The sequence below is a fragment of the Acromyrmex echinatior genome, chromosome 12 (assembly GCF_024713525.1).
Source record: "Acromyrmex echinatior isolate Ae372 chromosome 12, ASM2471352v2, whole genome shotgun sequence".
NCBI classification, from domain to species: domain Eukaryota; kingdom Metazoa; phylum Arthropoda; class Insecta; order Hymenoptera; family Formicidae; genus Acromyrmex; species Acromyrmex echinatior.
This window is the reverse complement of record NC_141863.1, coordinates 6,310,427-6,337,240: the sequence shown is the minus strand read 5'-3', so window position 1 is coordinate 6,337,240 and position 26,814 is coordinate 6,310,427. Positions and strand designations below refer to the sequence as shown.

Here is a 26,814-nt window from a genome sequence, read left to right as displayed (position 1 = left end):
TTTAAAGAAAATACAATTTAGATATTATGCGTACAAAATGAACACCCATTATGAAAATCGCAAGATTTTGTGTCAAATATTTTGGACGATCTAAGAGTTAAAATATTAAAATAAATTAGACAAATGTTTTATTTAATTTTTTATAATTATTTTTATATGCGCGAATTATTTTTCTTTTTTTTATCTACACACCTGGCTTGCAGTGACAAATAGGTTCATTGTTCGCACGAACCACGCAGGTACTTGAAAATCTTTTATCAACTTGCGGACATGGACATGGCTTGCAGCCTCCTATTTCCGGATGACCGTAGAAACTATCAGTGCAAACGTTGCAATGTGCACCAAATGTGTTTTCTTTACAATTCTGTAATATATTAATTTTTTCAATATTATATATATATAAATTTAATAATTATTTAAATTATACACTCTCTTTAAATTCGATATTTTTTTACAAAAATTAAAGAACCTACCTATAATTACCTATAAAAATATTAAATAATCTATCTAGTTCTTCCAAAGCTCATTAAAAAAAACGCTGATATTTTTCATCGCAAAAAATAGAATGAATACAGAAATTGTTTATACATAAATGGCAAATGCAGATAATTGACAAGAAAAAGAATGTAAATCCGTAAACATCATGCAGATTCGAAGGCTTCTTAGTAAGAAATTTATCTTGTATCAACTCTAGCTTGTATCCTTATGCACTTGTCTCTCAGCACACTTCCTGTCGCGCTATCATCTCTGCGAATAGTGTACACTCGTAGGAAAATGTTTGAGTAATGCTTACCAAGCAATATCCCGTCTCCCTGTCGCACACCTCGGATCTCCCATTGCACTGGCAGCGTCTGGCTTGTCCGACAAGATCGATCACGATGGTAGACGTGGCGGTGGTGTTCTTATACCACCTGTAAAAGCCAATGCTAGGATCTTGGCAAGACGTACCGTTGTATTCCGGCGGACACTGGCAGATCTCTACTCCGGTCGCCAGTGGTGGCGAGTGTGTAGGCATCAGGACGGCGGCGTCGAGAGAAGCTTCTAATAATCTGAACAAGATGCAGATTAAAAACACTCTTACAAATTTACATATATATTTTAAATCATAATAGAGTTTAAGTAAAATAATTTTTACATCTAAATTTACTCGCTCAAAATTAAACATGAGGCAAAGAACGTTAAAAAATAAACAGAAATTCGTTTTATTCTCTATGATGCATTTTTTTTCAGTTACATACGTAGTTTTTGTAAATTCAGCATTGTCCGAAGCTTTTACAAAGATGTACTGTAGATTTTGCAATGCGACCATTAGAACCTCCCTGGAGACTTTGTAATCCGGTCTGTTTTGTAGCTGCCACAATGACTCGTGAAATCTAAGATAAAATATGCATGACAGTCGTATAACGTATAAGAATATATTCTCAATGAATCTATACAAAAATTCTATGATATTAATAAATTCTCATTTAACAAATTATATTTAATTTCATTTGATAAATTATACGTTAAAGTGTCTAATTTATATTTACATTGAATCACATGTTCTCTTTCTCTTTTCAATTAACTATGAATGTACCTGACTTCATAACGATTATCGTTTACTGGTAGATGAAGATAATATTCCAAGACAATTTTATTGTTGCCTTGTAACTGCACCACGGGATATCGGAGATTCGATCTTAGAGGTATTCCACCTTCCGTCGAAGTTTTAAAGCGCAAGAATCCTCCGTAAGAGACAACCTTAAAGGATTAATATGAGTCTAAAGCGTTACGAGAAATCGCTTCAAGAAATATCGGATAGAAAAGAAATTAATTGTTGATTAATCGAAGAATTTTGCATACATACATTTTTATTTTAATACGAGACTTCTAAACGCGATTTCGATTTATTTTTTGAACACAGAATATTGATACATATTCAATGAAAAAATTACCTTATCGCCTAGAAAAGAATCTGGCAGTCTCCAATATAAAGGATAATTATAATAAAGAGTTGTGGGCAACGTGACATCACCATCAGATCCAGGGATTACAGAAAGACCATTTGTCACGTTCAACCCACCGTTCACCGCTGGTAATACAGTTGTGGAGCCAAAATTTGTTATCTGTTTAACCGTACGATAATTAAATGATTTATATGACGTATAAAATACTATTTGATAAAGCTCATTCATTAAGATTTAACAGCCGAAACGGATCTTACTATTACATCGCTGACTGTGTCGTTGATATAAAGAACACGAGGCCGAGTTAATCTACGTTGACCCCAACTAAGTCCGGCCTGCTGACACAAGGTGCTTCTTCCGAAGCAGAAACACTCGGTGCATCCCTTGACATTGTCCGTCGCAAGGCCGAACGTACGTTCCTTGCACTGATTGCACTGTCGTCCGACGACCAGTTCCTTGAAGATCATTCTTTAATTAATGCCTTTTTCAGTGTTACGTCGGAAATAAAATGTATAAAATTTTTTAAAATTTCATAATTAATTTCAGATGAAAACTCGCAAGGAAATAACTAAAAAAAAAAAACAATATAAATTTATCGATTTTTCAATTTTAAATTTTCGCGAATGGAATATAATGATTCGAAAAATTCATTTTTTCATTTTAGTTTAGTTCGAAGTTTACATACACACAGAAAAATACATATCGTATTTAAATATTAATTATTGGTTTCAACTATTTCAAAAGTTTATATATTCGCAAATTTATCACAAATTCATCACAAGCATCAAATTTATTTAAAATATATTCTGAATACTAGTAAGTTTAATAAAGTTTGATTAAAGTATTTATTTAATACTTCAATCAAAATTATTGAGCAAATTCGATCTGCCTGTCAATTGTTTTTTTAATAAAATTTTATAATATTCTTTAAAAAGATAAATTCTTGCTTTGGTACAAAATAATACATTTTTTCATGTTTGTAATAAATATATTTTTAATTTGTTATCAAACAAATATTGCTTATTAAAGATAGCAGTCATTTAAAAGAAGAAAAATAATAAATTAAGTAATTACTTTTCTCAGCAGTAAAACATTTTCCTGTGCGTACGAATTAATTCTCTCTAACAAATTCACAAAATTCCTTCATTCAGCATTAATTTTTATTCAGCACATTCTTTTCCTATTGCGATGAAAAAATCTTAAAATTTTCTTTTTGGCTCCTCATCTTACCTTGCACGGGCACTGTCCCTTGTCATCGCATTCACAGACACCGTCGTGGCAGTGCGTCGTGCCGGCTAAATTGCAGCCGCAAGGACGGCACCTCGGATAGCCGTAGTAACCCTTGGCACATCTCTCGCACCTGAGCCCGTCATAGCCGATTCTGCAGGGGCACTGACCCTGATGGTCACACTGGGATCCTGTGGCGCCCAGGGTACAAGCACATAATCTGCAGCCAACGCGCGGCACCAAGTCCCACGCACCCGGTCTACACCGGTCGCAGTGCTCGCCGTAGGTCAAGCGAGGACACACGCAGCGACCGGTATCAGGGTCACACACGTGACCGGGTCGGACGCATGAATCGCACACTGTCGAGCAAGTGATCTCACATTATAGATTCTCCAGTTCGCCTTAGACGTAGTAAAAGACGCAAACAAAGTTTATTCTTGAGTGTTTTATAATTTCGCTTTCTCTCTTGTAAAATTTACAGTCAAGAATTTCTCGTGCTGATAGTTTGTTAAAAAAAAAGAAATGGTCAGTCGCATATTAAATCTTAAGATCGTGCGAGTAAAAATCGTGAGACAAATTTTTGCTCTATATAAATTTCTACTTATCGTTCAGAGTTCAGGGCAAAAATATTATTTGCAAAACTTATACAGCAAAGAAGTTGCAAGGGATTTGATTAAATTATTGCTATTTTGACTAAGAAATATCACGTTAATTAAATGGGAGTTACAGCAGGAAAAGAATTTGACTCACGTTGACAGCCGTTTAAAGAAAATCCATAGTATCCGGATAAACAACTGTCGCAGCGGGAACCACCCACACCCGGTTTGCAATAGCATTCTCCTGTGTCGTTGCTGCAGGATGTGTTATGAGATCCCATAGAATCGCATCCACAAGGCGTGCAGCCTGTTCCTGATGTCAATCCCCAATAACCGGTCTAAATCATCATATTAAATCCGACAATTAGAAATGTCCCTCGAGTTGCATTAATTGAATAACAAATAAAGAAAGAATGAATATTTAAGAAACATTGTAACTGTCTAGATTAGAATCTGTTGGCGTCAGACTTATATTATTATCTCTCTCTCGTAATAATTGTCAGGATCTGCTAATTGACTTTGATTGTTGGATTTCGACGGACAATGATTTATCATGTCTGACTATGTCTGACGTTTACCACTTCTGTATTACAGATCACTGAATATTTCGCGGTATCTGATACAGTCGCATTATGAAGCAAGATATTTGTCTTCGCTATTAGATGCTATTCGAGATAATGCACTTCAATGTCAATCGCTTTATCTTGTACTAGGCATTCGATATTGCTCGACAAATTTCAACCTCGTTTTCTGATTTGGATTTTCTAATATTATCTTCTAGTATTAAAAAAAATATATAGATTTAATTTATAAAATAAAAAATTTACGGCATCCAGTATATCGTAGAAAATCGAGACTTACCTTGCATTCGTTGCACTGTCTGCCAATAACTTGCGGTTTGCATTGACATTGTCCGGATACGATGTCGCAAGCAGAACTCGTAGAGCCCAAATTGTTGCAGCCACATCCTGTAATCAAGCGAAATATTATCAATGAAACATAAAAATTAATTTCCTTCGCAATTCATATATTTAAATACGCCTATAAATGGCATCAATAGATAAAATCTTGCCGGAATAAATCGAGATATAATATAAAGCCGCAATCTTTGTTGAAAATTATTCTTCGGAAAGTAAAAATAAATAACATCATATTCAAATTATTACTTTTATTTAAACGTTATAATTTTGAACAGCAATAATTTCTATTGTTCTACATTTACTCTTTATTATAAATTTCTCGCTACAAAACTGATGCTAAAGAAGCTATAATTTCCGAAGCGAGAGGCGCTCAATTAAATAATCACCGTCAAGCACAGACAAGTGTTGACAGCGGTCTCATTAATAATTCATACAGAATTATTCTCTTACTTTCGCTAATTGCGCATTGATGAAACATTTGTATCGTTTCTAATCGATTAGCGTGGCGCGAATTTTTTCGGTCGCTGATCGTGTAAAAAATTCGTGGCGTGACCGGCGATCGTTGCTGCACGCGTTCACCGATTTTGTACGGCGTGGTCACGCGTGAGCGACTTGTTTATGCAGGATCGAGCAGATTTTGCAATTAGCGATGCCCATCGCTGTGAGCGCCGCATTGTATTCAAATGCCGCAGACGACGGCTGTCGTTCTCGCGCGACTGTCGCCCTGTAATGCCACGGAAATTATAAATTATGCATGGTCGCATCGAGCATCGCCGGTTGGAGCGTATCGATTTCCTATTAACGGTGGCCCTTACAAAGGGATTACCCGCGAGAATTGATTCGGCGACGCAATCGCGTGTTTACACACCGCTGCGATTCGATCGAACGATATATAGCCGGGAGACATTCATGCATGATTATCATGAATAATAAATATAGCATGTATCTGCCGAGAACATGATTGAAATAAAATTGATTATGTTTATACATATTTTTTAATTTATATATACATATTATTTTCGCACTGATCAATTTTAATATTAACGACGCAAGATAGACACAACCGATACATATCTTATCAATGTTATTTATCTCTTTCATTCTTGGATTCTTGGTGAATCAATCTTTACTTTTTTCATTTCTTGACTTCTTGGCAACACTAAACATAATACTCGATTATTGTTTTAATTTGGATTATTAGTTTGCTTTCCTTGATGTACTTTTGGGAATGTTTGAAGGAAGACTTCTTACGATTTGCTTAAGAATAAGAGATTTATAACGTTTTTCACTGGAAAAACTAGTGCAATTGAATGCAAATTAATTCTTATATTTCCAGTATTAATAAATAATTTATAATAATCCTTTTAATTACATATTCTTTGTTATTTTTAAATGACAACCTCATTATAATTTAATCTTTAAAAGAATTGACTTATTTATTAACACACACTGAAAATATGTAAATCGATTTTCACTCCATTCTATCAGTGTTGCACTAGTTTTCTTAGTGGAAAACAATATTATATTTACATTTTGAATTTTTACGCTGACAATGATTTATGAATTGAAATTTCATTATCGACATTTTTTGTTTTAAATAATTTGCTCATCTTTAAATGCATTTTGATTTTTACAGATTTTTAATTTTTGAAACATTTGTCAAGGTATATATTTTTTTTAAAGACTGAATTTCTAAATGTCTTCTTAAGAACCGCAAATGCTAATTTACACATTTTCAACCAAGGATCGTATCAATTCTGTTGTATAAATTATTAGACAACGTATGGCACAAATACCTGAGAGAAATGAATAATTCTCTTCGCGGTGTTTCTCCACCACGTATCAATTCCGATCAATCATGTTACGCGAGGCATTAAGCGCTACCCCCTTCCGTGATTATGTGCATAATTACTCTTACATCATCGAGTAACAATCATATTACATCGGGAATTACATTATAGTCGATATGGACTCATAAATTAATATCGTATTGTCAAGTCCGATTGAATCGAAAGTTATTAACTGTTGAATAGTAAGCGAGATGAATTATTTTCGCTCGCTTGTCTAAAGAAAATTTCAATTAAATTTCATTTAAATTTTTATTGCGCAATCTGTAAATTTTTTTTCATTTAACAACGAATGTAAAGTGTCGCGATAATTGCACGGAAAAAACAGTTTTGCTGAAGTATCTAAAAATTTAATTAGATACAGATTTGAAGATAATTTTATTGGGTTATCAAAATAATTTTAATATATATATATATATATATATATATATATATGTGTGTATACAGAATGTTCGAGCAAGATGAGTAATGTTAAAGAAATTTTAATATTCTAGTAACAATGAGATTTCTATGTAACTATTTTTGATGGTCCGACCGAATTATTTTCAAATTTATATCTGGCTGATTTTTTAGAAACTTCAACAAAACTGTTCCATGTGTAAAAAATGTAATAAGGTTTTTTGTATGAATACTGATCCATGAAATATGGTGTATCAGAGATTGGGAATTCAAATTGCAACGTTGTCGTAAGAAAGCTCGCACGTGCAAATGTATTTTATGCACTGTAATAATTTTAATGGCATACGGTACCTCGCCGACTCTTTCATCTGGCCGAGAATTGAATTAATTGGCCGAATATTTCAGCAATTAAAAAAATTAATTAACAATTTGATAATCAGGAAGAGAGCGAGTTAAAATGTTCGTGGTGATTTGTTCGCGGCATGCCATGCTATATATTGTAAATCTCATGTTATTGCTTGTCTTATCAATTAACCTTTACGACGAAGGAGATGCCACAGCTCTCTAATTGATATTCATGCACAAGGTGCAAACAGGAATGTTTGTAATGTAATATCAGCACTATCGTTAAACGCAAAAGATATCAATGTCTAATTAAGATCTAGCAAACTCCTTTATAATTCTTTTTATCTTCTGTAATTATTGAGGAAGAAAATGTGTGTGTATGTGTGTGTGTGTGTATGGAAAAAACAGTTTTCAAGAAATATCTAAAAATATAACTTGATTCAGAAATATAAAAATAATTTTATGGACTACCAAAATAATTATATAGGATACAAAAAAAATCAAAGTCTTATATATATGGAAAAAAATAGTTTTTTTGCTGAAAATTTTTAAATTTTAGCTAGATATATACATGAAAATAATTTTGTTGAATCTCATCGAAATAATTAAGTAGAATATTTAATGATGAGCAATGAAATATTTTGATATTATAACAAACTTAAACATCTTACCAAATTATTTTCAAATCTGTATCTAGCTAAATTTTTAGATTATTTCAAAATCATGTTATTTATTCATCCATGCAAAACCGCGCGTAACAAAAGCTAGAATTTTCTATATTTATTCATGCAGATCGGTAAAGATGTAAATCAACTGACATGGTTATCCGATATGGTCATTCGATGTGAACATTTTTGCTTCTCTAGCTGCAAAGACGTGTGAATGAGGTGACAGCATTATAATTATCGTGCGTCTCGTAGCCTTGCGTATTAGTTTAACGAGCGGCGACGTTATTATGTTCGGAGTTATCAGCTAACGTTCCGATTTTTGCCTCAAATGGGGTGCTATTTAAATTATTATCATTATATTCTGCGTTCGAGTATATGTGTGTGTGTGTGTGAACGCAGATTTATGCTGTCTAATAATTTAAAATATTTTCCGCGAACGCAATCGAGAGCTGTCATGCTTGACACGTGTTAATTTCGTGCACCGTATTACACGCGTGTCATTGCACATTTTCACACCGCTCGCTACTTTGTTAGAAAAATAACGCTAATGGTATTACCGAGTTGCTTGAATACAATTATGTTACCTTAAGTCACGCCATCTATTTCTCATTAAAAATTTGGCAATAATAAGCATACTATATCGTCATATTTACATCACCTTTCCAGAGCCGACCATAAGTCTTGTAGACTCACTAATTATAAACCTATCTGTCCAAAATGTAAAATTCAATTTTCTTTGCTTTACATCTGCAAAGTTGTATTATCTTATATTTTAATTAAGAATATTTTAATTGAAATATATCCAATATTCGTTCTTTTTTATATCATTTACGATTTATATCATTTTGATTTCTTGAAATTAATTAGTATTTTTAAATTAAATAGAACTTACAATCTCAGCGTCAGTAATTGTAATAAAATTTGCCTTCAGCAATTTATTAATTCTTATTCCTTCGACATGGAGAATCTATGCTCTTCCTTTTGTCAAGAGATTTTCCAAGATCTACATGATGTGTAGGAGGCAAGTGAAATTTCCGTTTAATAATGAAAACAAATTCGCGCTGGCAAGGATTAAAGGCTCGTTAGCGCAAATATAGTGGCGGCATGACGCATGATTAATTCAAGCAGCCGTAAACGTGCGGCTATGCGTGCATAAATAATGATCCCGCGTCTCTCTAATCCCGCCGGGCATTCAGAACGGCATTTGCGGGCGAATAAATATCCGTTCTCGTTGCACAAAAGATCGGCGAGATCGGCCGAGAGGGCGATCGCTAATCGTGACAAATACGCGTCGTTCCTTAACGCCGTCGAGTCGCAATAAGGTTTATTAATTGTAACGAACCGATTCGAGTCTTAACGTCAACTCGGCCCGCATTTGCGAAATGATTTAAGAATGAAATCACTGCCGGCGAGGAAACGAAGTGAATTTATCCGATTATTAAAGCAGACACGTTCGTGCAATTAGACAGACGTACGTATATGGAACTCGCAATACAAATGACATACTTACGTGATTAACGTGATACATTAGCTGTGACATTAGCAATTAAAGCAGATTTATGATTTTAATAATGATAACCAAATAAAGATTTACTTTCAATTATCAAAGGTAATTCGTAATTTCGATAGAAGAAAAATTTCTAGGGAATATAAAAGCAATATGTACCTTATATGAAAAGTTTAATTAATCACAGATATTATATAAACAGACATAATTTTCATTAAAAAATTTTATAGTTTAGGAATAATTCTGTTAAGGTACCTAAAAATTTAGAGATAAATTTGAAAATAATTTTGTTAGACCATCAAAATAATTATGACCATCAAAATTGTGTAGGATGTTCAAATTAGAATGTCAAAACTTTATGCAATATTGCTCATTATGCTTGAATTCTAGATAATTATTTTGATGGTTTAATATAAATAAACTAAATTTTTTAGGTACCTTAATTATTCGTAAACTATTAAATTTTGTAATGAAAATTATGTCTGTTTATATAATATCTGATTAATTAAATTTTTCAGATAAGATACATATTGCTTTTATATTCTCTAGAAATGTTTCTTTTATCGAAATTATGAATTACTTTGATAATTGAAGGTAAATCTTTATTTGGTTGTCATTATTGGAATCATAAATCTGCTTACGATTTAATTACGGTTTAACAAAATTATTTCCAGATTTATATTATCCTATTTAATTTTTAGATACTTCAGTAAAATCACTTTTTCCTTTCTAAGAGTATACTGTATGTCTTCCGTGAGTAATGGAAAATCGTACGATGCTTCACATAGTATTTAATTGTCCAATCTGCAAATAATGTCGAGTTCTACATGAAGACTCACTCGAGCTGTTATTATTTATAAGGAATATGCGGGCATTTTCGATAACTAATTTCGTACATCTTTGCGGTAAGTAAATGTCTGAAGAGAGGGCTCAATCCGGTAGCCAAAACTTGTAGTGTTTTATATTTGAATTTAGACTGTTTTTTTTATTTTTATTTTTCTTTATTTGTCATTTATTCTATTTAATTGTGTTAAAATTTGTTTGACTTTTACTTTGCCCTTTATTTATTGTTACTTACTTCAGTAAAATCACTTTTTCCTTTCTACTAAGAGTATGTCTTTTCTTCCGTGAGTGGAAAATCGTCGATGCTTCATCGCCCGCGAACGTAGTAGCCAACGTGCGTAAGACGCGAGAACGATTTGTGTTCGTAGAAATTGCCGTGGCAATAGAGATTGCTATTGCCGCGGTAATGAGCATATCGCCATCGGGCCTGCAATCTCGCCGTTTATAAACGAAACGTTTGAACTCTCTTTCTTTGAACTATGTTGCGGTCCGTTTCGAAGGTAGCATTATGCAGTAAGTGATACTTGACTGGATCATTGATTTATTGATCGATAAACTGCATGCTATTACCACGTCGATCGCCGAGAACATTGATGTCAATTTTACCCAAGTTTCCTTCTACCATCGGAAAAATTCAAATCTTACGCAAAATACCGCGGATGGAGTTGTATTAAGTATCAAAGGAGCAATGGTAACACGATCCCTCTATTTAAATAACATTTTATTATTTTCGCGATCTAGAAATGATTTAAAAAATTATTTAAATAGAGGGTATAATTTGATATTAATTCAATTGTGTAACCGAAATTCAGAGAATGATGCGCAGATTGCTGTCAATCGTGAATTTAATGATAGGTTTCGTAGTAATCGATTTATCTCATTAAGAGAAAAATGACTTCGAGAAAGTTGCATCCACTTCAAATTAATTAAGCTAAGGATGAATCCCGTGAGAAATTGATTAGTCATCCATATTAAAATTAAAATGATTAAGTCCGTGATGACGATTAAATCGATGATTAAGTCTACGGTGTAGATTTAATGTCATGTAAAGTGAATTTAAAAAGCAAACGAAGAGAAGCAGAAAATAGTCCTTTCGGCATTTTTAATGTTATAGCAGAGTGTTAAGCAGAGCTCACTTGAGATCGTCGAACGAGAGTGCTTCACCGCTTTAATTCCAGATTAATAAATACGCTTCGTACTTGATGTCCGGCGGATATAAATGTTCTCGTTTGACGTGGACAAAATTTTAGCGATCGTTATTTTACGCTGCCTGATGTTTCCGAGGTGCAGCGTGCTATAATTTTCGTCGCGCGAACAAGTGTGATAATATCATAGCGAACAAGACTCGCTTGTCAACTTGTCGCTTTCGGTTCATGCGCGATTCGACCTGCTTTTATTGGGATACCCGACATGCAAAACGGGGGAAGTTTATGCGGTGATCCATAATAAATCCCGTTTTGGTATTTAAGTACCTGTTTGTATACTTTGAGCTTCGATTTTCCGCGGTGGCATCTCGTTATGCAGATCGCTGCAATTCTGGAGGAATTTTAGCAATCCTTCATTTTGAGTAGCTGTGGTGAATTTTTATATCTAAGTGGATAATTATTTTTATTATAACAAAATAAATTCTCATTTCTTATCCAGATATCCAGGTAGGGCAATTATTCATTAGATTTATATCACACATTTTGTTTATCTTATAATCATCGCACGTTTAATCCTCCGTCAATTATGTGGAGTTGCACTTTCCATCAATTGAGTTTTTGAACTTTGAACTTTAGTGCAGATTTTTATATTTCTCTAAACTACCGATTGTATAAAATCCTGAAAAAACTCTCGCATATATTCGTGAAAGCTTCAACAATGAGTTTTTACTATTATTGAAGTTCGATCGTATTCTACTTGTTTTTTCAGAATTCACTATCAAAATGATTGACACAATCAAAGTGTTTTCGCGAAGTACAATTTACAAAGAATTAAATCTGTAATATTATTAGATGCAAAATTAAATTTCCTGAAGTCGCTCCAGATTCAAAATCTGAATAAAATTAATTATTAAGTACATTAATAATTAAAACATATCACTATACATCCACAATAAGGACTAATTGTTTTTGCTTTTGAAAAACTTTTAGCGTTTAGTGAAATTACAATTTCAATTGCTAAGCAGGTGACATATATGTACATATAATTTTACAGCGAAGGCAATAAGTATCGCAATGATATTACGCGTCTAAAAGCACACAAGCATGCATCAAGAATCATGTTTATACCTGCATATACTGGGAACACAACGTAATTGCGTTCGGTCAAAAATGCCACGCAACAGAACGCGCCGTTTAAATGTCACTTCTCATGCAAATCGGGGCAATCTTTACGATGATCGGCGGTAAATCTGCTTTAGAATTTAAGTAGCTGTTTGTACATACTTCATGCGCGTTGCTCGCGGCGATTTTACTGCGGCCGCTGAAAGTATCTCGACGTCGACGGTGCTGTAAAAGACGTTTTTACTGCGGCATCGATTTTAGGCGCCCTTTTAACGAACGACACGCGAGAAAATGCCGAGCATAAACAGATACTTGAAGCCAGAGACTCGAAGATAAATCGTTGATCGCGTCTTTATTTTAAATCATGCAAGAGGATCTTCACGCAATGAAGTAAAATACATTTCACGAACGCAAGGGGGATTCAGAAGAATTCTAATACCTCCATATAAAATCGTCGGTAGTCTTAGAAATAAATCATCACGTGATTTTACTACCTTTTTTTATGTGGTATGAGTGATTTAATAAGAACGGCGTAATAGAAATTCCACAAAGTATTTCATTGCGTAAAAGTCTACATTTATAGGAAAAATGTTTTGTACCATAAACTAAAATTTGGCTGTAATAACAAAAATTTGATTGTAATAAATAGAAATTTTTGATTAAAATGTGTGTATTGAACAAAATTGTAATTTAATACAAATTAAATTTTTTAATTGATATAAACAAATATTTTTTTTTAATTATTATCTACAAAACAGAAAAATATATTTCGCAAAACAAATTTTTAATTTTTTGTTATATAAACAAAATATTTAGTTGCTAAAAATGCTTCAACTGAACAGTTTTGTTGAAGGCACTATATTTTTTTTCTAGTGCAATTAGGTCTAATTAAAAGTGTTCTGTAAAAATAACATGGATTTGAAAAAACATTGTTCACAATTCTCGATATAATCATTACATAAAATGTAATTATGCATTATTGTGTTAACAATTACGACCGTCAAAACAATATAATAGCTATAATTTTCACACACTATGTCAAAAACAATTCGTTGCGCGATTCAATAAACTTTTCCACCATCGTGCACTTTTGTTGCAGTCACAGATGTTATAGTTGGGGTCACTGATATTAATCATCAATGCCAGCATCATTGCGAGTCTCGTTATTGGCATTACTCCTTTCGCTGTGACGGTAATGAATAAGCTTGCACAAGAAAATTCCACTTAAAGAAATTCCTTTTTTTGCGAACAAACATTAGTTCATAAAGCCACGTGCAATCTTCAGCGTTCCCTGAAGTTCAATCGGGTTTATAAATCTCAATATGGTAAATTTATACGGAATCTATTTCATGCTCTCGCCATGCAAATTTTATTCATGGATTCGAACGCAGCCTTTTAACTCGCGTACATCCTTTCCGCGACGGTTGTCGTCTGTGATAAATTGAAAAGAATTTTTTTTAATAAGTCAATGCTCTCCTGTCGTCTTATTATATATTAAATCTGTGTATAAAAAAACTATTAATTTAGTGGAATATTCTTCTTACGCAATTTAGAGTATTCACAGTCGATTTATACTCTGAGAAAAATGTCTAATTGAAAATGATGATCCAAAAGATTCTGATTATATCGATTAGAATTTTGGTTATCTCAACTAGAATTCTAATACATTAATCAAAAAATTCTAATTCGTCCATTTTCAATCAGAATTCCAATTAATTCAATTAAACATTTTTCTTAGTATTATTAGTGTATTTAAGACTTCGTACCTTCAGTACTGCAGTCTTAAGATATCATGAATCAATCAAGAGTCATATTAGCATCTTAAGACATTATTTAAGATAGTTTCAAAATAAGAATCGACCATGAATACTGAAAAATATATAAGTGAAATTCAATCTGAATTCACTCGTAAATATTCACGCAATGCGAATACATTTGGCAGGCATTTATAATTCTTTGAATAATAACAATCGAATTAATTGCGTTGCAAAATGCAGCTGGCACAGCCTGTGAGTGGGACGAATGAAACGTCATCATATAAAAAAGGAATTCGCCGTGGTATTTCTTTTGAACATATCGCGCTTTATGAACGCGTCCATTGTCGAATCTGCGCAAGGAAAAAAAGGTGCCACATTGTATTTGTGGCGAATATCTCTCGACGAGTGGCGAGATGTATTGAAGATTGGCTCATTTCGAACTACATGACATAGCCATGGTCGCCGTTGTTCGTGAAACGATCATAGAATTTTATCCTGCGTACGATCCTTTTCCCAAGGCCCAATTACCTCGTGACTCGTAAACACATCCCGATCGCAAAATTATCACGAAGCGACTTTGTCGTACTTGAAAATGTACATTTATTGCATCCCAGTGCGGTGATTAAAACGAGGATAAAACTAGCTCGTGTACAAAACGAGAAAGAGAAGAAATAATAAAGTAGAAAAGGGAATTTAGAAATCAGGCGCAGAAATAAGCGAGCGAAGTTACAAAGTTAAATATAGCGAATTTTATGAAAATAAAATTACATTTCGTTTGCATTAAATTCGCTATATTTAAATTTAAATTCGCGCTATAAAAAATTAATATTTCGACTCAGAAGATGGCAAAAATTGAATCAAAATGTATGTATTTTTTTATAACAAATTTAAATTTAAATATTGCGAATTTAGTGAAAATAAAAAAGTTCTGAATCAATCTTAAAAGATGATTTAAAATGAGCCAAAACTTTTCGTTTTTATTAAATTCACTCTACATTTAATTTAGTAACTTTGCATGCTAATTTTTGTGAACTGACCTTACATGACCTTTTATTTTTTAAATATTAAATTATCAGGAATTTTTATTATATTATATTATATTATATTTTTATTTAAGAGAGAAAAGATTTCAAGATGATTCTCAGAGAAATGATGAGAATCGGAAATGAAATCACTCGTGAAAGCGATATGATTAATTTGATCATTCGTGATAAATGAGTACGCGGAAAAACAATAATTTTAAAAAACGCCTACATGATGAGGAACATAATCGTCGTAATAGTGTAGCAACGATTGCTGAATGATTTATGAGACATTGCATGCCGACGATCGCCACGGTTTTCCATGTCGCATCAGCGCCGCGTCGTGTTTATCGCGCCTTATACTTTGATTGATTATAATACATAAACGCGATAAGCCGCAAAGAGAGCGCCCATTTATCATATAATTAATGGCGTATATTAATAGCAAATTACGTCAGTCGATTATTTAATCCAATTATTTAATATGTCACTTCTTATCGTCGGCAAAATAAAAATCTACGGTGTTCCAGTTTTGTCGTGTTCTTTCTTTCATATTATACAATATGTAGTAGCGATAAATCTTAACTTTGCATCTTAAATTTTAATTAAAATAACTGTTTAGAAAATATTGATGAGATTACATTCGTCTTGAAATATCATAAGCAAAATCTTTATATCAGATGTTTATTCTGCGGCGCGCTACGAAGATACTTTCTCGACCTAAATCCATCCACTTGAATTCACTTGGCGCCACGATTAATACCGACAAAATCCCTTGTGCCACACACTCGAGGGTATCATTCATTTATCCAAGCGATCCTCTGTTGTGATTTATTACTCTCAAGGTTCTTCCTGAATCCGGCATAATTCTCTAATTAAGAGTTAAGTCAGATCTTGTTTCAACTAACAATAACAAAGATACAAATATACAATATGTATAGATTAAAAATTGAAATATATACAGGAAATCGTATGTCTCACAACATCGCATTTTCTCTTAAGAACGCATTCTTGAGGAAATTTTGAGATAAAAATCCTAATACAAAAAGGCTACAATAATTTTTGAATTATAATTGATTAAATATAGTTTGTAATTCAAAAACTATCATAGCTTCGATATTTTCATATTAGGATTTTTGTCTTAGAATGTTTAAAAGAATCCAAAAATAATAATAGAGATTATAAAAGTAAAATGGTTTTTTACTTATAAGCATTTAAAGTTAGTTTATAATTCAGAAAATTATTGTATAGTCTCGATATTTTCGTATTAGAATTTTCGTCCCAAAATTACCTCAAGAATGCGTCCTTAAGAGAAAATGCGGTAGTTGTGAGACATCTTGTATATATATATATAATATATAAATTTTTAATCTTTCTTAAATTTTTGCTAATATACGAATATTCTTTTTCCTCCATAACATTATGTGGAATATTCGTCACACATTCCTTAAGCATCTTTAATTCAAGAACTTGTTCGCAATTCTATCTTGGAATACGCAGTCATTGACTTGGGCGATTAATCCTAAAAAAATGTATCGCATTCTTGAAATGGGCTGGCAATTTTGCTAATTACGTATAGGAAACGTCGGTATGGATTTCGCGTGCATTACATGCTGAAATCCGAGAGGCTCGGAAAGCGTATTGGCCACTCATCGAGGGGATATTGGTCCATAAAACGAGCCCACGGTTAACTGGCAGGTAATTTCATGGCAATTTCAGCTTACTTCCCTTTCTTCATTCTTCTTCTTTCCGAATGAACCACCCACTAATCGATCTCTTCGTCTACCATCTAATCAAGTCTTCGCAGGATCTCTTCTCGCTAATCTTGCTACCGGCATCGCGGTCATTCTAAGCGTTAATTATTAATATTTATAACAAAAAGTATTTATATAATGACACTATCAATCGTATGGTTTAGTGTAGCTGTCATAGAACATGGCATTATATTCGATATGCTATTGTCAGATGAAGTTCTTTGCAACTGCAATGAAAAAATCTTTTTTCTTTGCTTGTTATAAGATATTACAATTTTTTGAATCAGTGCCAAATTTAAAGTTAAAATATTATAAATTTTTATAATAACAAGGAAAAATAACCGAAGAAGTAACAGGTCTCTCTTTCAAAAATTAAAAAATTCTATGAACAAGAAAATTTGTTTTGTTAATATTAATTCTTTCCCAATGGTAAGTTTAAATAAACGTTTTAATCCAAGATCCTATTCGTAAAGCTCAACACAGTTAATATATTTCATATTCTTTTAACAATTTTTAAACAGTAATGCAAATACGAAATGTATTGCATCACATGTATGAGTATGGGCCTCATTCTATGATTAGTATAATAAGAATGTTAATGGAACAGATGTGCGAACGTCTCGAGCATTGTAAAGAAGAGATAAGATAGACTGTGTGCAAAACACGTGACATATACCTTCGTTAAGAGAGGCAGGCACCTAAGTTTTTCTCTGCAAAAACACGATTGTAAATGTAGAATGCATGGCCGGCGAAATTACATACGAATGCAACGATTATAACCGACACTATGATAGACAAACTATATAACTCATAGGCTGCGCACACATATTTATTTTTCACATGACGATGACTTGAAAGAAAATTTGGTTTGATTATTTATACGTCTTAATTAATTTTAAAGATTTTAATTTTAATATCGAAATATTTAATAAGATTAGAAAAAAAGGGATTCTCAAGAAGAATAAGAATACCTAAATAATTCTTTAAGACGCAAACATTAAAAAATAATAAGAATTATAAATTTTATATTTTTTCATTATTCTCTAAAACGCAATTTCTTTAGAAGAATATTTAACTGTTCAAGGACTATTTACAATATAAGTGATGTCTTTTTATTGCGCTAATAAATTACTTTATAGCACGCCTGCTGTTTGCGAAAGTTCCATCGCCACTTCACTTCAATTTGCAGCCACGAAGTTTACGCGTGTTCAAACAGAGAATTCTTCTATTTTGGTCCGAGCTGCCTGGGATTGGCAAGGGTGTTGAAAATTTGTTTTTAACGTTGGTCTTTAGACGCGTACGAGAGAGAGAGAGAGAGAGAGAGAGAGAGAGAGAGAGAGAGAGAGAGGGAGAGAGAGAGAGAGAGAGAGAGAGAGAGAGAGAGAGAGTGTGTGTGTGTGTGTGTGTGTGTGTGTCTAATCATTTGTGACGCAAGAATCTCGGATAGAAGAAAAAAATCAGCCCGGTCGATGGACCAGAGCAGTGATCTTGATGGTCCAGACTCGCTCTCGAGTCCCTTCGCGCGCCGAAAAAATATACTACGAATAGCTTTCAAGTAGTCGGTTTACATAATGTGGTTGCGTGAACGTTTATGTTTAATGTTACTCGACAGAGGCGAGAATGGTTAGTATTACTAAGAAGAATCGAATGATATATCGAGATCGAATAAAAAATAGGTACATGATCTTGTAAAAATGGCGGTTAAAAATAAAAAGGTGTCTTAGTGTCAGATAAAAAAATAATACGAATGTATAAGATTTTATGTTTCTTTTCTATCGAATGAAATTTATATTAAAAACTCAAATAAAAACGGAAAAGTAAATGAAAGGCATAAAATATGTAGAAAATGTCAGAAATCTTGATACATTATTCTTCTCGACGACAAGACTAGGAAGCCATGTTTCAAATCGTCTGCCAGTCTCGCGGAGATTTCTTATCGATCCGATCACCGCGTGGGTGGATCGTCATGATTTACGAGCCGTCGTAGCGACAGCATTAAGGTGATCTATGGATCCTGATGATTCCGACGCGAGTCGAGGCAACGCGCGCCGCATAAGTTATTGCGCGCGATATGTAAAATGCAAAATGTCGCATAGTAAATTTGATCCATCGATTCTACCAGTACGCACGAAGCTAATTCTCTCGGTATAATAATAAATAACGCCGCGCAGATGATATAAAAGTACCTAAAATTATTTGCACAAGAATATTGAAAAATCGAATGTTTCTCTTATTTGTACTCTTATTTGAAACTTGACATAAAGGAATATTGACACGTGATTTCTTTAAGAATTATTATTTTCCATTGAAAGAAATTCTACACAGAAAGAATGATTTTGCTGAAATATCTAAAAATTTTAAATAAATAAACAGCTAAAAATAATTTTACTGAATCATAAAATATTATAATTATGTAGAAAATTTAAGCATGACGAGTAACGTTGCAAAAAGTTTTAACATTTTAGCAATTAGTTTGAGTATTTTATGTGTAATTATTTTGATAGTTCAACCAAAATTTCAGATTTGTATCAACAAAAAAAATTGTTCTTTCCTTGTATATATTAAATTAAAATTAATTAAATTAATAATGTTTATGCTTCCAAGAATAAAGCGAATACAAGGAAATGTGAGCCTCCGCAATTAATAGCGCATAAATTATATGTTCATAAGGCGATAAGATATAATTCGCATAAACATTGAAAAGTACTTACCAAATGAAATTAACTGCAGATGTTTCGACTCTGGATTTGAGTCCTCTTTAAATAATTAGTACGGTTGAGAGAGTACATATTTATTGAATATCAATTGAGGCTCACATAGACGTATGGCTTGTACTGGATAATTTTATGTATATATCACAGTCAAAGTAACTTAGTAAATGTATATATTTACTAGTCAATGTATACATTCGATATGTAAATATCCACATGTACTCAATTTTTTTAATATTTTATCATAAAGCGTCATTCTATTTTTCGAAAATAAAGATAAATGGAAAAAATGGGATGGTATTTTTCCATGAACTTTCTCAAGAATCAAGTGCGAGCTTTAGACGCAAGGAGCAAGTTGAGGATCACCTCGTAGAGGAAAAACTTCCTCTCGTACACCTATAATGCGTACACCCACGCAGTCGCGCAGTATCGCAAACGTGTCGTTAAAGCCGCGCGAAATCGTTCGTTTCACCCTGAAAAACTTTGTTGTGCTACTTTCGATTGGGTAATCCACCCATGCCGGCTCCACTGGGCGTCCGAAAAAAAATGCTTCTCGCACCACCTACATTCATTAGTCTCCGTCGTCGCCGTCGAAACTGGGAGTCCAAGATGCAGAAACTTACAACCGGATTTAACGAACTCATAAAACACTGGTTTTTGCTCGTGCGGAAGGTAGCGTTTTATCGAAAATGCCGGCGGTAGCCTCAATAAAATGCGGCTTCGGCCCGGAGGTACGGAACGCCTTCAGCGAATTGCGGTAACTCAAACTGGTCGGCGCCCTCAAATTAGAAAGTACAAATTTTTCGAATGCCGTGTTAGTAATCATGTTTCAGTGTACTTATACAGTAATTCCAGTTAATTGAGAAAATATTTTCATAAATTGTTCATTAATCCTTTCAATTTTTCTTCTTTTTCAACTGTCCATTAATAATCCTCTTAATTTTCTAAGGCTAATATCGTAACATTATAATTTTTATAACAATAAAATTTTATTGTAAAGGATGTTTTTTTAAGCCCGATAGAACTTGAAATTGTAAAAAATAAAACAAAAAATTAAATTAAACAGCCGCGATGGCCATATGCCCGAAATCATTTTCAAATGTTAATGCCGTGCATTGATCTTTCGACTAAAAAAAATTTTTTGATTATAATTTAATTTTTGTGTTAGTTTTTACAATTTTAAGTTCTATCGGGCTTAAAAAAACACCCTGTAGATACTTTTCCCTATGATTACATTTTCTTTTCTGTTATTTTATTACAACCACGCCTATGGATTATCCTTACAGAGGTTACTAGATTATTTCTGCAAAGAGCCACGTAGCACATAGACAAGCTATCTCTGAGGGTACACTTCCTATCTTCGACCGAGGTAAGTTCTTGCGGAGGAAGACTTCCGCTGCGCCTACGCATGTAGAAGAATACCGCGAAGAACCGCGCCGTTAAAGCCTGCGGTCGAACCACGGCACGATTCTCCATTTGGTTGTCATGGAGCACCGCAGTGGGTGCCCCACGTGAAAATACGATCATCGATGGGATTGTAAATCTCTCTTCTTCCGTCGGAATGACGACAAGCGATTTGAAGGCCGATCGTTCGTTCGTTTCAATGGCTGAAATATGTTTCGTTCGATAGAGTTATTCTCTCGAATTTCGTTTTATATAATATGTATAAATCGTAGCGCAACTAATCGATTAATATATCTAGTCTTTACTTGTATGTGCAATTTGCTAAAGCAATTATTAATCGCCATATTGCCAGATATCAAAGCAATGGTAACCAAATCCCTTGAGTTGAATAACATTTTATTATTTTTAATTTCAATATATGTCAAAATATAAATCAATCCATTTTCGTGATTAGTTAAACGTCTATATTAATGTATACAGGGTGTATCTGAAATAACGCCCATTAATTATGTACAATAATATTATTCCTAATAAAAAACTGAGACTCGCCTGTAATGAGCAAAATATCTAAAATTGACATATAAGACTGTAGGATACAACTGTAGGATATCTTTAAGAGTTCTTTAAGAAACATCTTCTATTTCACAAAGAACACTGAAAGATATTTTAAAATTGTCTTATACTCGTATATCGATTTATCCATTTTTTTTGGCAATCTTTAGAAATTAATATCTTGTTAATTATTATGAAAATTGCAAAATAGTAGAGGACTTTTCGACTTAATTTTTTTATTAGAAACAGCGCTGCATAATTACTGGGCGTTATTTCAGATACACCTTGTATATAGTAAATAATAAATTAAAACTTTGAGTTAAAGTTCATATATTTCTTGAACAATAAATTGTTTAACATCATTGTTTTAGTTAAATTAACTACATATTGAGGTAGGACCAGTAAATATTATATATAAAAACGATTGTGACATTATGAATTTAACAGTAAAATTTTACAGTTTACAATTCGCGTTTCTTTTGCGTTAGCGTTAAAAGCTATGAGAAACATAAAGGGATAATAAATTGTGAAAAGGAGTGACACTTTCAGCACCTCTCGATCCATTCACGTTAATACTCAGAAAGCAAATGAGAAATATCGGCGGTTTGTCCGTGCAGCCGCGCGATTTACTGCATCCTGCAAAACGCGCACTAATTACGAACATGCGTTTACAACTAAATTAGCGATCACTCTTTATTTCACATCTTAGGGCGCATGCAGAATTAATAGTCATATGCAAGTATATTTATGAGAGGGCGTTAACTAATGTGACTTCTTCTACGCTTCTTTCATAGTCCCCGCAGGCCTTCAGAGGTCCTTCCACGTCAGCGGGGGTGTCGAGAACAATCTTCCCCTCCCCGGGGAAGACTGTTAATCTTTATCCAACGAACATTTCGTAATTGTAACGTCATGGAGGCCGCTTTGCCGATCCCTTCGCACGTGGCTCGCCTAATTTATTAAGTCGCTTTGTGCGCGATCACGCTTCAATTGCGTCATCGCGTGTCTGCGAGGTGCTGAAAACTACGCCGTGACGTGATAATAAATTCCGAGGTCGATTTGTGATGGCAATAGCGAAAGCGCTGAGTAGTTGATGAGTCGGGTGTTTTTAATATGCTCCTCCCATTGAGCGACAGGAAGGGAATAAATTCAAGCTGAAGATAATGCTTGTAAGCGCGAAGAGAGAGATAAATACCGTTCGGTAAATTTTACTAAATATATACATGTAAAATATATATGTGAAATTAAAAAGTAAAGATTTTACAACGCCAATGTACATAACGATAAATTGCTTGTGGAACATTCACGAACTACTATGTACCAAAGAGTCATCGTATCGCGGAAGGCAATTACGGAATAAATGAAGTACCACAATCTCTTTTCCAGGAAGAGAATGCGGTTAATAAGGGCGTGTCATAATCAGCAGGATTGCCGGCATCGTCCGGCTCGTACGTGATTATCCTCATCACCATTATCGATCGGATCGGTTGTCGTTGAATCGTAATTACTGTGCTCGCTAAATTGTGTTAGGTCCCTGCGTGAGACGAAATTTTTTAATGACAGTTAACGCAAAACTGGAAGATCGACTTGCTGGGTGTTCAAAGACACAAATTTTCGTCACCGAGATTGATTTGACGAAAGGCGACGTGTCAAACTTCTAAAGTCTGCAATGTGTTCCCTTGGCTTTCTGCTTCTTGTTCTTTATCTCTTGTCTTTTTCCCTTTTTGCGATTGTTTTATCGACAATCATGTGACAATTCTCATTTCTTCCAAAATTCACCAACTTTTAACATAGAACGAAGAAACAGGATAAGAAACCAAAAGATAAGAAGTAAAATACGGTAAAGAAATAGGAAGCAAAGATTGCAGAAAAAGAGTAGAAACATGAGGGAAAGAGAACTTGCTCAAACGACGAAAGAATGAGACACGCGTTAAGGCGTGAATTTAAAATAAAATAACAAAAGAGAACGATAGTGATCGCGCGAAAACAACTCCCTCGTTTGTAGGACCGATTTATCAAAATCTGCCTTGGCATTGCTGCGTTTTCGTGCCACGCACTACAGGCACGTTCGTGCATTACAAATAGAGACGTGCGTGCTAAAGGCGTGTCCTACAAGACGCAACAAAGTGGGCACTTGTGCCTTCTGCGAATTTATCTCTGCTGACAGCTCATTATCCGATAACGATAGGCATGCCAGAGAGTAGCAGTTACAACATCGACTCAGAGGACCGATCTGTCTCTTACTACGTAACTCGTTTATCCCTCATTTTCATTTTTCTTTCGCATCCACCGCCGACTCATATATTGTATGTATTATTTCAACATTGTTCGCGATGAAAAACTTAAGAGCATATAGTTCTTACTTGCTACAATTGTCATTTTTTAATTGATTGCAGAAAAAGAATGGAAACATGAGGAAAAGAGAACTTGCATTAAAACAAACACACTTTAAAAAAGAACATACTTTTACTTTTCTACAATCAGTTATTACATCAAAATTGCATTTTATGATTAATATTTCAAAATTTTAATGAGATTCAAGATATTCGAACTCATTTTTTTTTTTAGAAAATTACTGAATCATGTTTATTATAGCAAATAAGATATCTAGAAACAAATTTAATTTCTTATACTAAAAAATTGCAAATATTTTCAAGACAATACGGAAATGCATGTTGAAAAGTGACACGTTGTTATTACGATAGAATCGTGAGAATTGCCAGAGCACTCGCTAAATAATATTTTGCAATCTATGAATAATCCATAGCTATACGACGAGAGGCGTGGTGAGAGGAAATAGTCGGGTGAAATTATGTGAAGGAAGAAGATACGTAAAGATCTGAATTGATTAAGATGATATTATATGGTTGATGATCGATCTTTATCCGGGGAGCAGTGCATCTAGGTGGCCTGACTATGTTTCGATTAAGTCACGATCGAACCATCGATCTCTCTTGTCGTACAAGATTTCTCTCTCTCTCTCTCTCTCTCTCTCTCTCTCTCTCTCTCTCTCTCTCTCTCTCTCTCTCTCTCTCTCTCTCTCGTCTGCAATTATATTTTAATTAATTTTTCGTTGCCGGTATATTAATGGTATAATATGCCTTTACACGCTATCGTTGCACGGAGAAAGTCTTCGTTCGACATGGAAAATTTAACAGCTATCTGCTATCAAAAGCTTTCAAGTTTTTCAGATTGCTCTGAAGATTTATGGTTTAGGCATAATAATTACTCTCGTTTACATAGCGCAATTGATTCACGCGAATTATAGGTTACTAATTTTTACTGATTTATATCTGTATCACAAATGTAATTAAGACAGTGTTGTTGCTTATCCAATCGTTATAATTGTCATCGTTACAATTTTTGTCGATAGATCCAACTTGATGTTGCAAAATATTTTATATTCTAATAATCACTTTAGATTCTTCATAATTATTTTGATGGAAAACAAAATTATTTTCAAATTTGTATCTATATTTAAATAATATAGATAATATTTTTCATTGTTCTTCAAGATATGCTAATAACATTATTATTAAATAATTATTATTAAATCAATAATTAATCTAATTTGTACATACACGAAAAAAAAAATAATGGTTTTATTAAAGTATTTAAAAATTAAACTATACGAAGAGAGGAATAACGAGTTTGTTGAAATATCTAAAAATTTAATTAGATACAGATCTGAAAATAATGAACAATACTGCCCAAATTTTGATATTCTATAGCAATTAGATTAAGCGTGCCATGTAATTATAGTATTTCGTTTAACGAAATTACTTTCAGATTTAAATCTAGCTAAATTTTTGGATACTTCAGCAAAACCGCAGAAATTAAATTGATCGTTAATTTAATAATATAATAAAGTAAAATTAATCAGCATTTTAAGGAAAACAGAAAAATATTATCTATATTATTTAAATACATATGTAATATTCCAACATAGAATATATTTACGAAGAGATAAAAGATACTTCAAACTTTTAATGTCGCGAGAGAATCGAGAAGGAAGTCTCGTCCGATAGATCTTGAGCCAAGCTATTCTGAAGTTACAATCGTTTCTCGACTATCGCGGTAATTTCTTCGACCCTGTCGTTTTCGGTGTACATCGGCAACTTTTATTTTTTCCTCTTTCATCCGCGTCTCTGTACTGCAAGCGGGATAATAATTCGTGGCCGACGAGCGGTGCGGACAACGAGTGAAAGAGGCGATGCCATGAGGAATTATATGCTCGTAATTCGAGTTCGGTGATACCACGAAGACACTAAGCCTCGCAACTGCTCGCCTTAGGCGCGACTCTGCCAATGAGAAACATCGTCCTATCCGACAAAGAGCGCACTTTCGCGGTAACGAACGTAATGACACGAGTGCAATGAACTAGCTGTCGCTATTATTCCAGTCGTATCAGTTACTAGTAATTACGGCATTGGCAGATGAATGAGATTGGATAAATTATTAGGTGTTGGAATTAATTCGTAGCGTTTTACAAGTGATGGGAAGTACTTTCATTAATGTATTTTTTAATGCTCATGTGAAATAAATAACATTCTTTCATTAAAAAAACGCTACGAATTAATTCCAACACCTAATAGATACGCTTAATAATTTATGTGTCTAATAAGGTATAACGTTAGAAGATAAAGATCTTCAGTGTTAAACAAGATTTTGCACAGAAAATCAAAATAAATTTTAATTTCAAGTCTGTGACAATTCTATTTGTTATTATGTTTTTAGTTGGCAACTAAGTCAACAACATATAAATATTAAGCGAAATTAAATTGTAAATCAAGTCTCAAAGTCTCTATAAGCTAAAGTAATAAATTTTCTTCTTTTTCTTTTATTGAAAGTATTTGATAGAAGTGTCCATTAATTATTAGAGAATTATAATTGTATCATTAAGTCACAGGAAAGAATACTTATTTTTTAGATTCTATGTTTTATTCTATTTTTAACATATTTATAATTTGCTAAATAATGGAAGTAAAAAATTATTCTCCACTACAAGTCTTCCTGTCATATCATTCGATCTAATTTCAATGCCTCCTGACA

General features: G+C 33.4%; 1 protein-coding gene across 4 annotated transcripts in view; it reads right to left on the bottom strand.

The window, feature by feature from the left end:
• The window catches only part of wb (wing blister), a 167,859-nt gene that overhangs the window by 9,582 nt on the left and 131,463 nt on the right, over positions 1-26,814 (bottom strand). For all 4 annotated transcript variants that reach the window (XM_011061994.2, XM_087411711.1, XM_011061995.2 and 1 more), the window contains 9 exons: positions 4,631-4,737; positions 3,924-4,107; positions 3,177-3,532; positions 2,204-2,401; positions 1,935-2,105; positions 1,577-1,740; positions 1,239-1,373; positions 794-1,049; positions 193-364 (listed from right to left, as the gene is read on the bottom strand). In XM_011061994.2, coding sequence (XP_011060296.2) covers positions 193-364; positions 794-1,049; positions 1,239-1,373; positions 1,577-1,740; positions 1,935-2,105; positions 2,204-2,401; positions 3,177-3,532; positions 3,924-4,107; positions 4,631-4,737 — 1,743 coding nt within the window. The remainder of the gene's footprint in view (positions 1-192; positions 365-793; positions 1,050-1,238; positions 1,374-1,576; positions 1,741-1,934; positions 2,106-2,203; positions 2,402-3,176; positions 3,533-3,923; positions 4,108-4,630; positions 4,738-26,814) is intronic.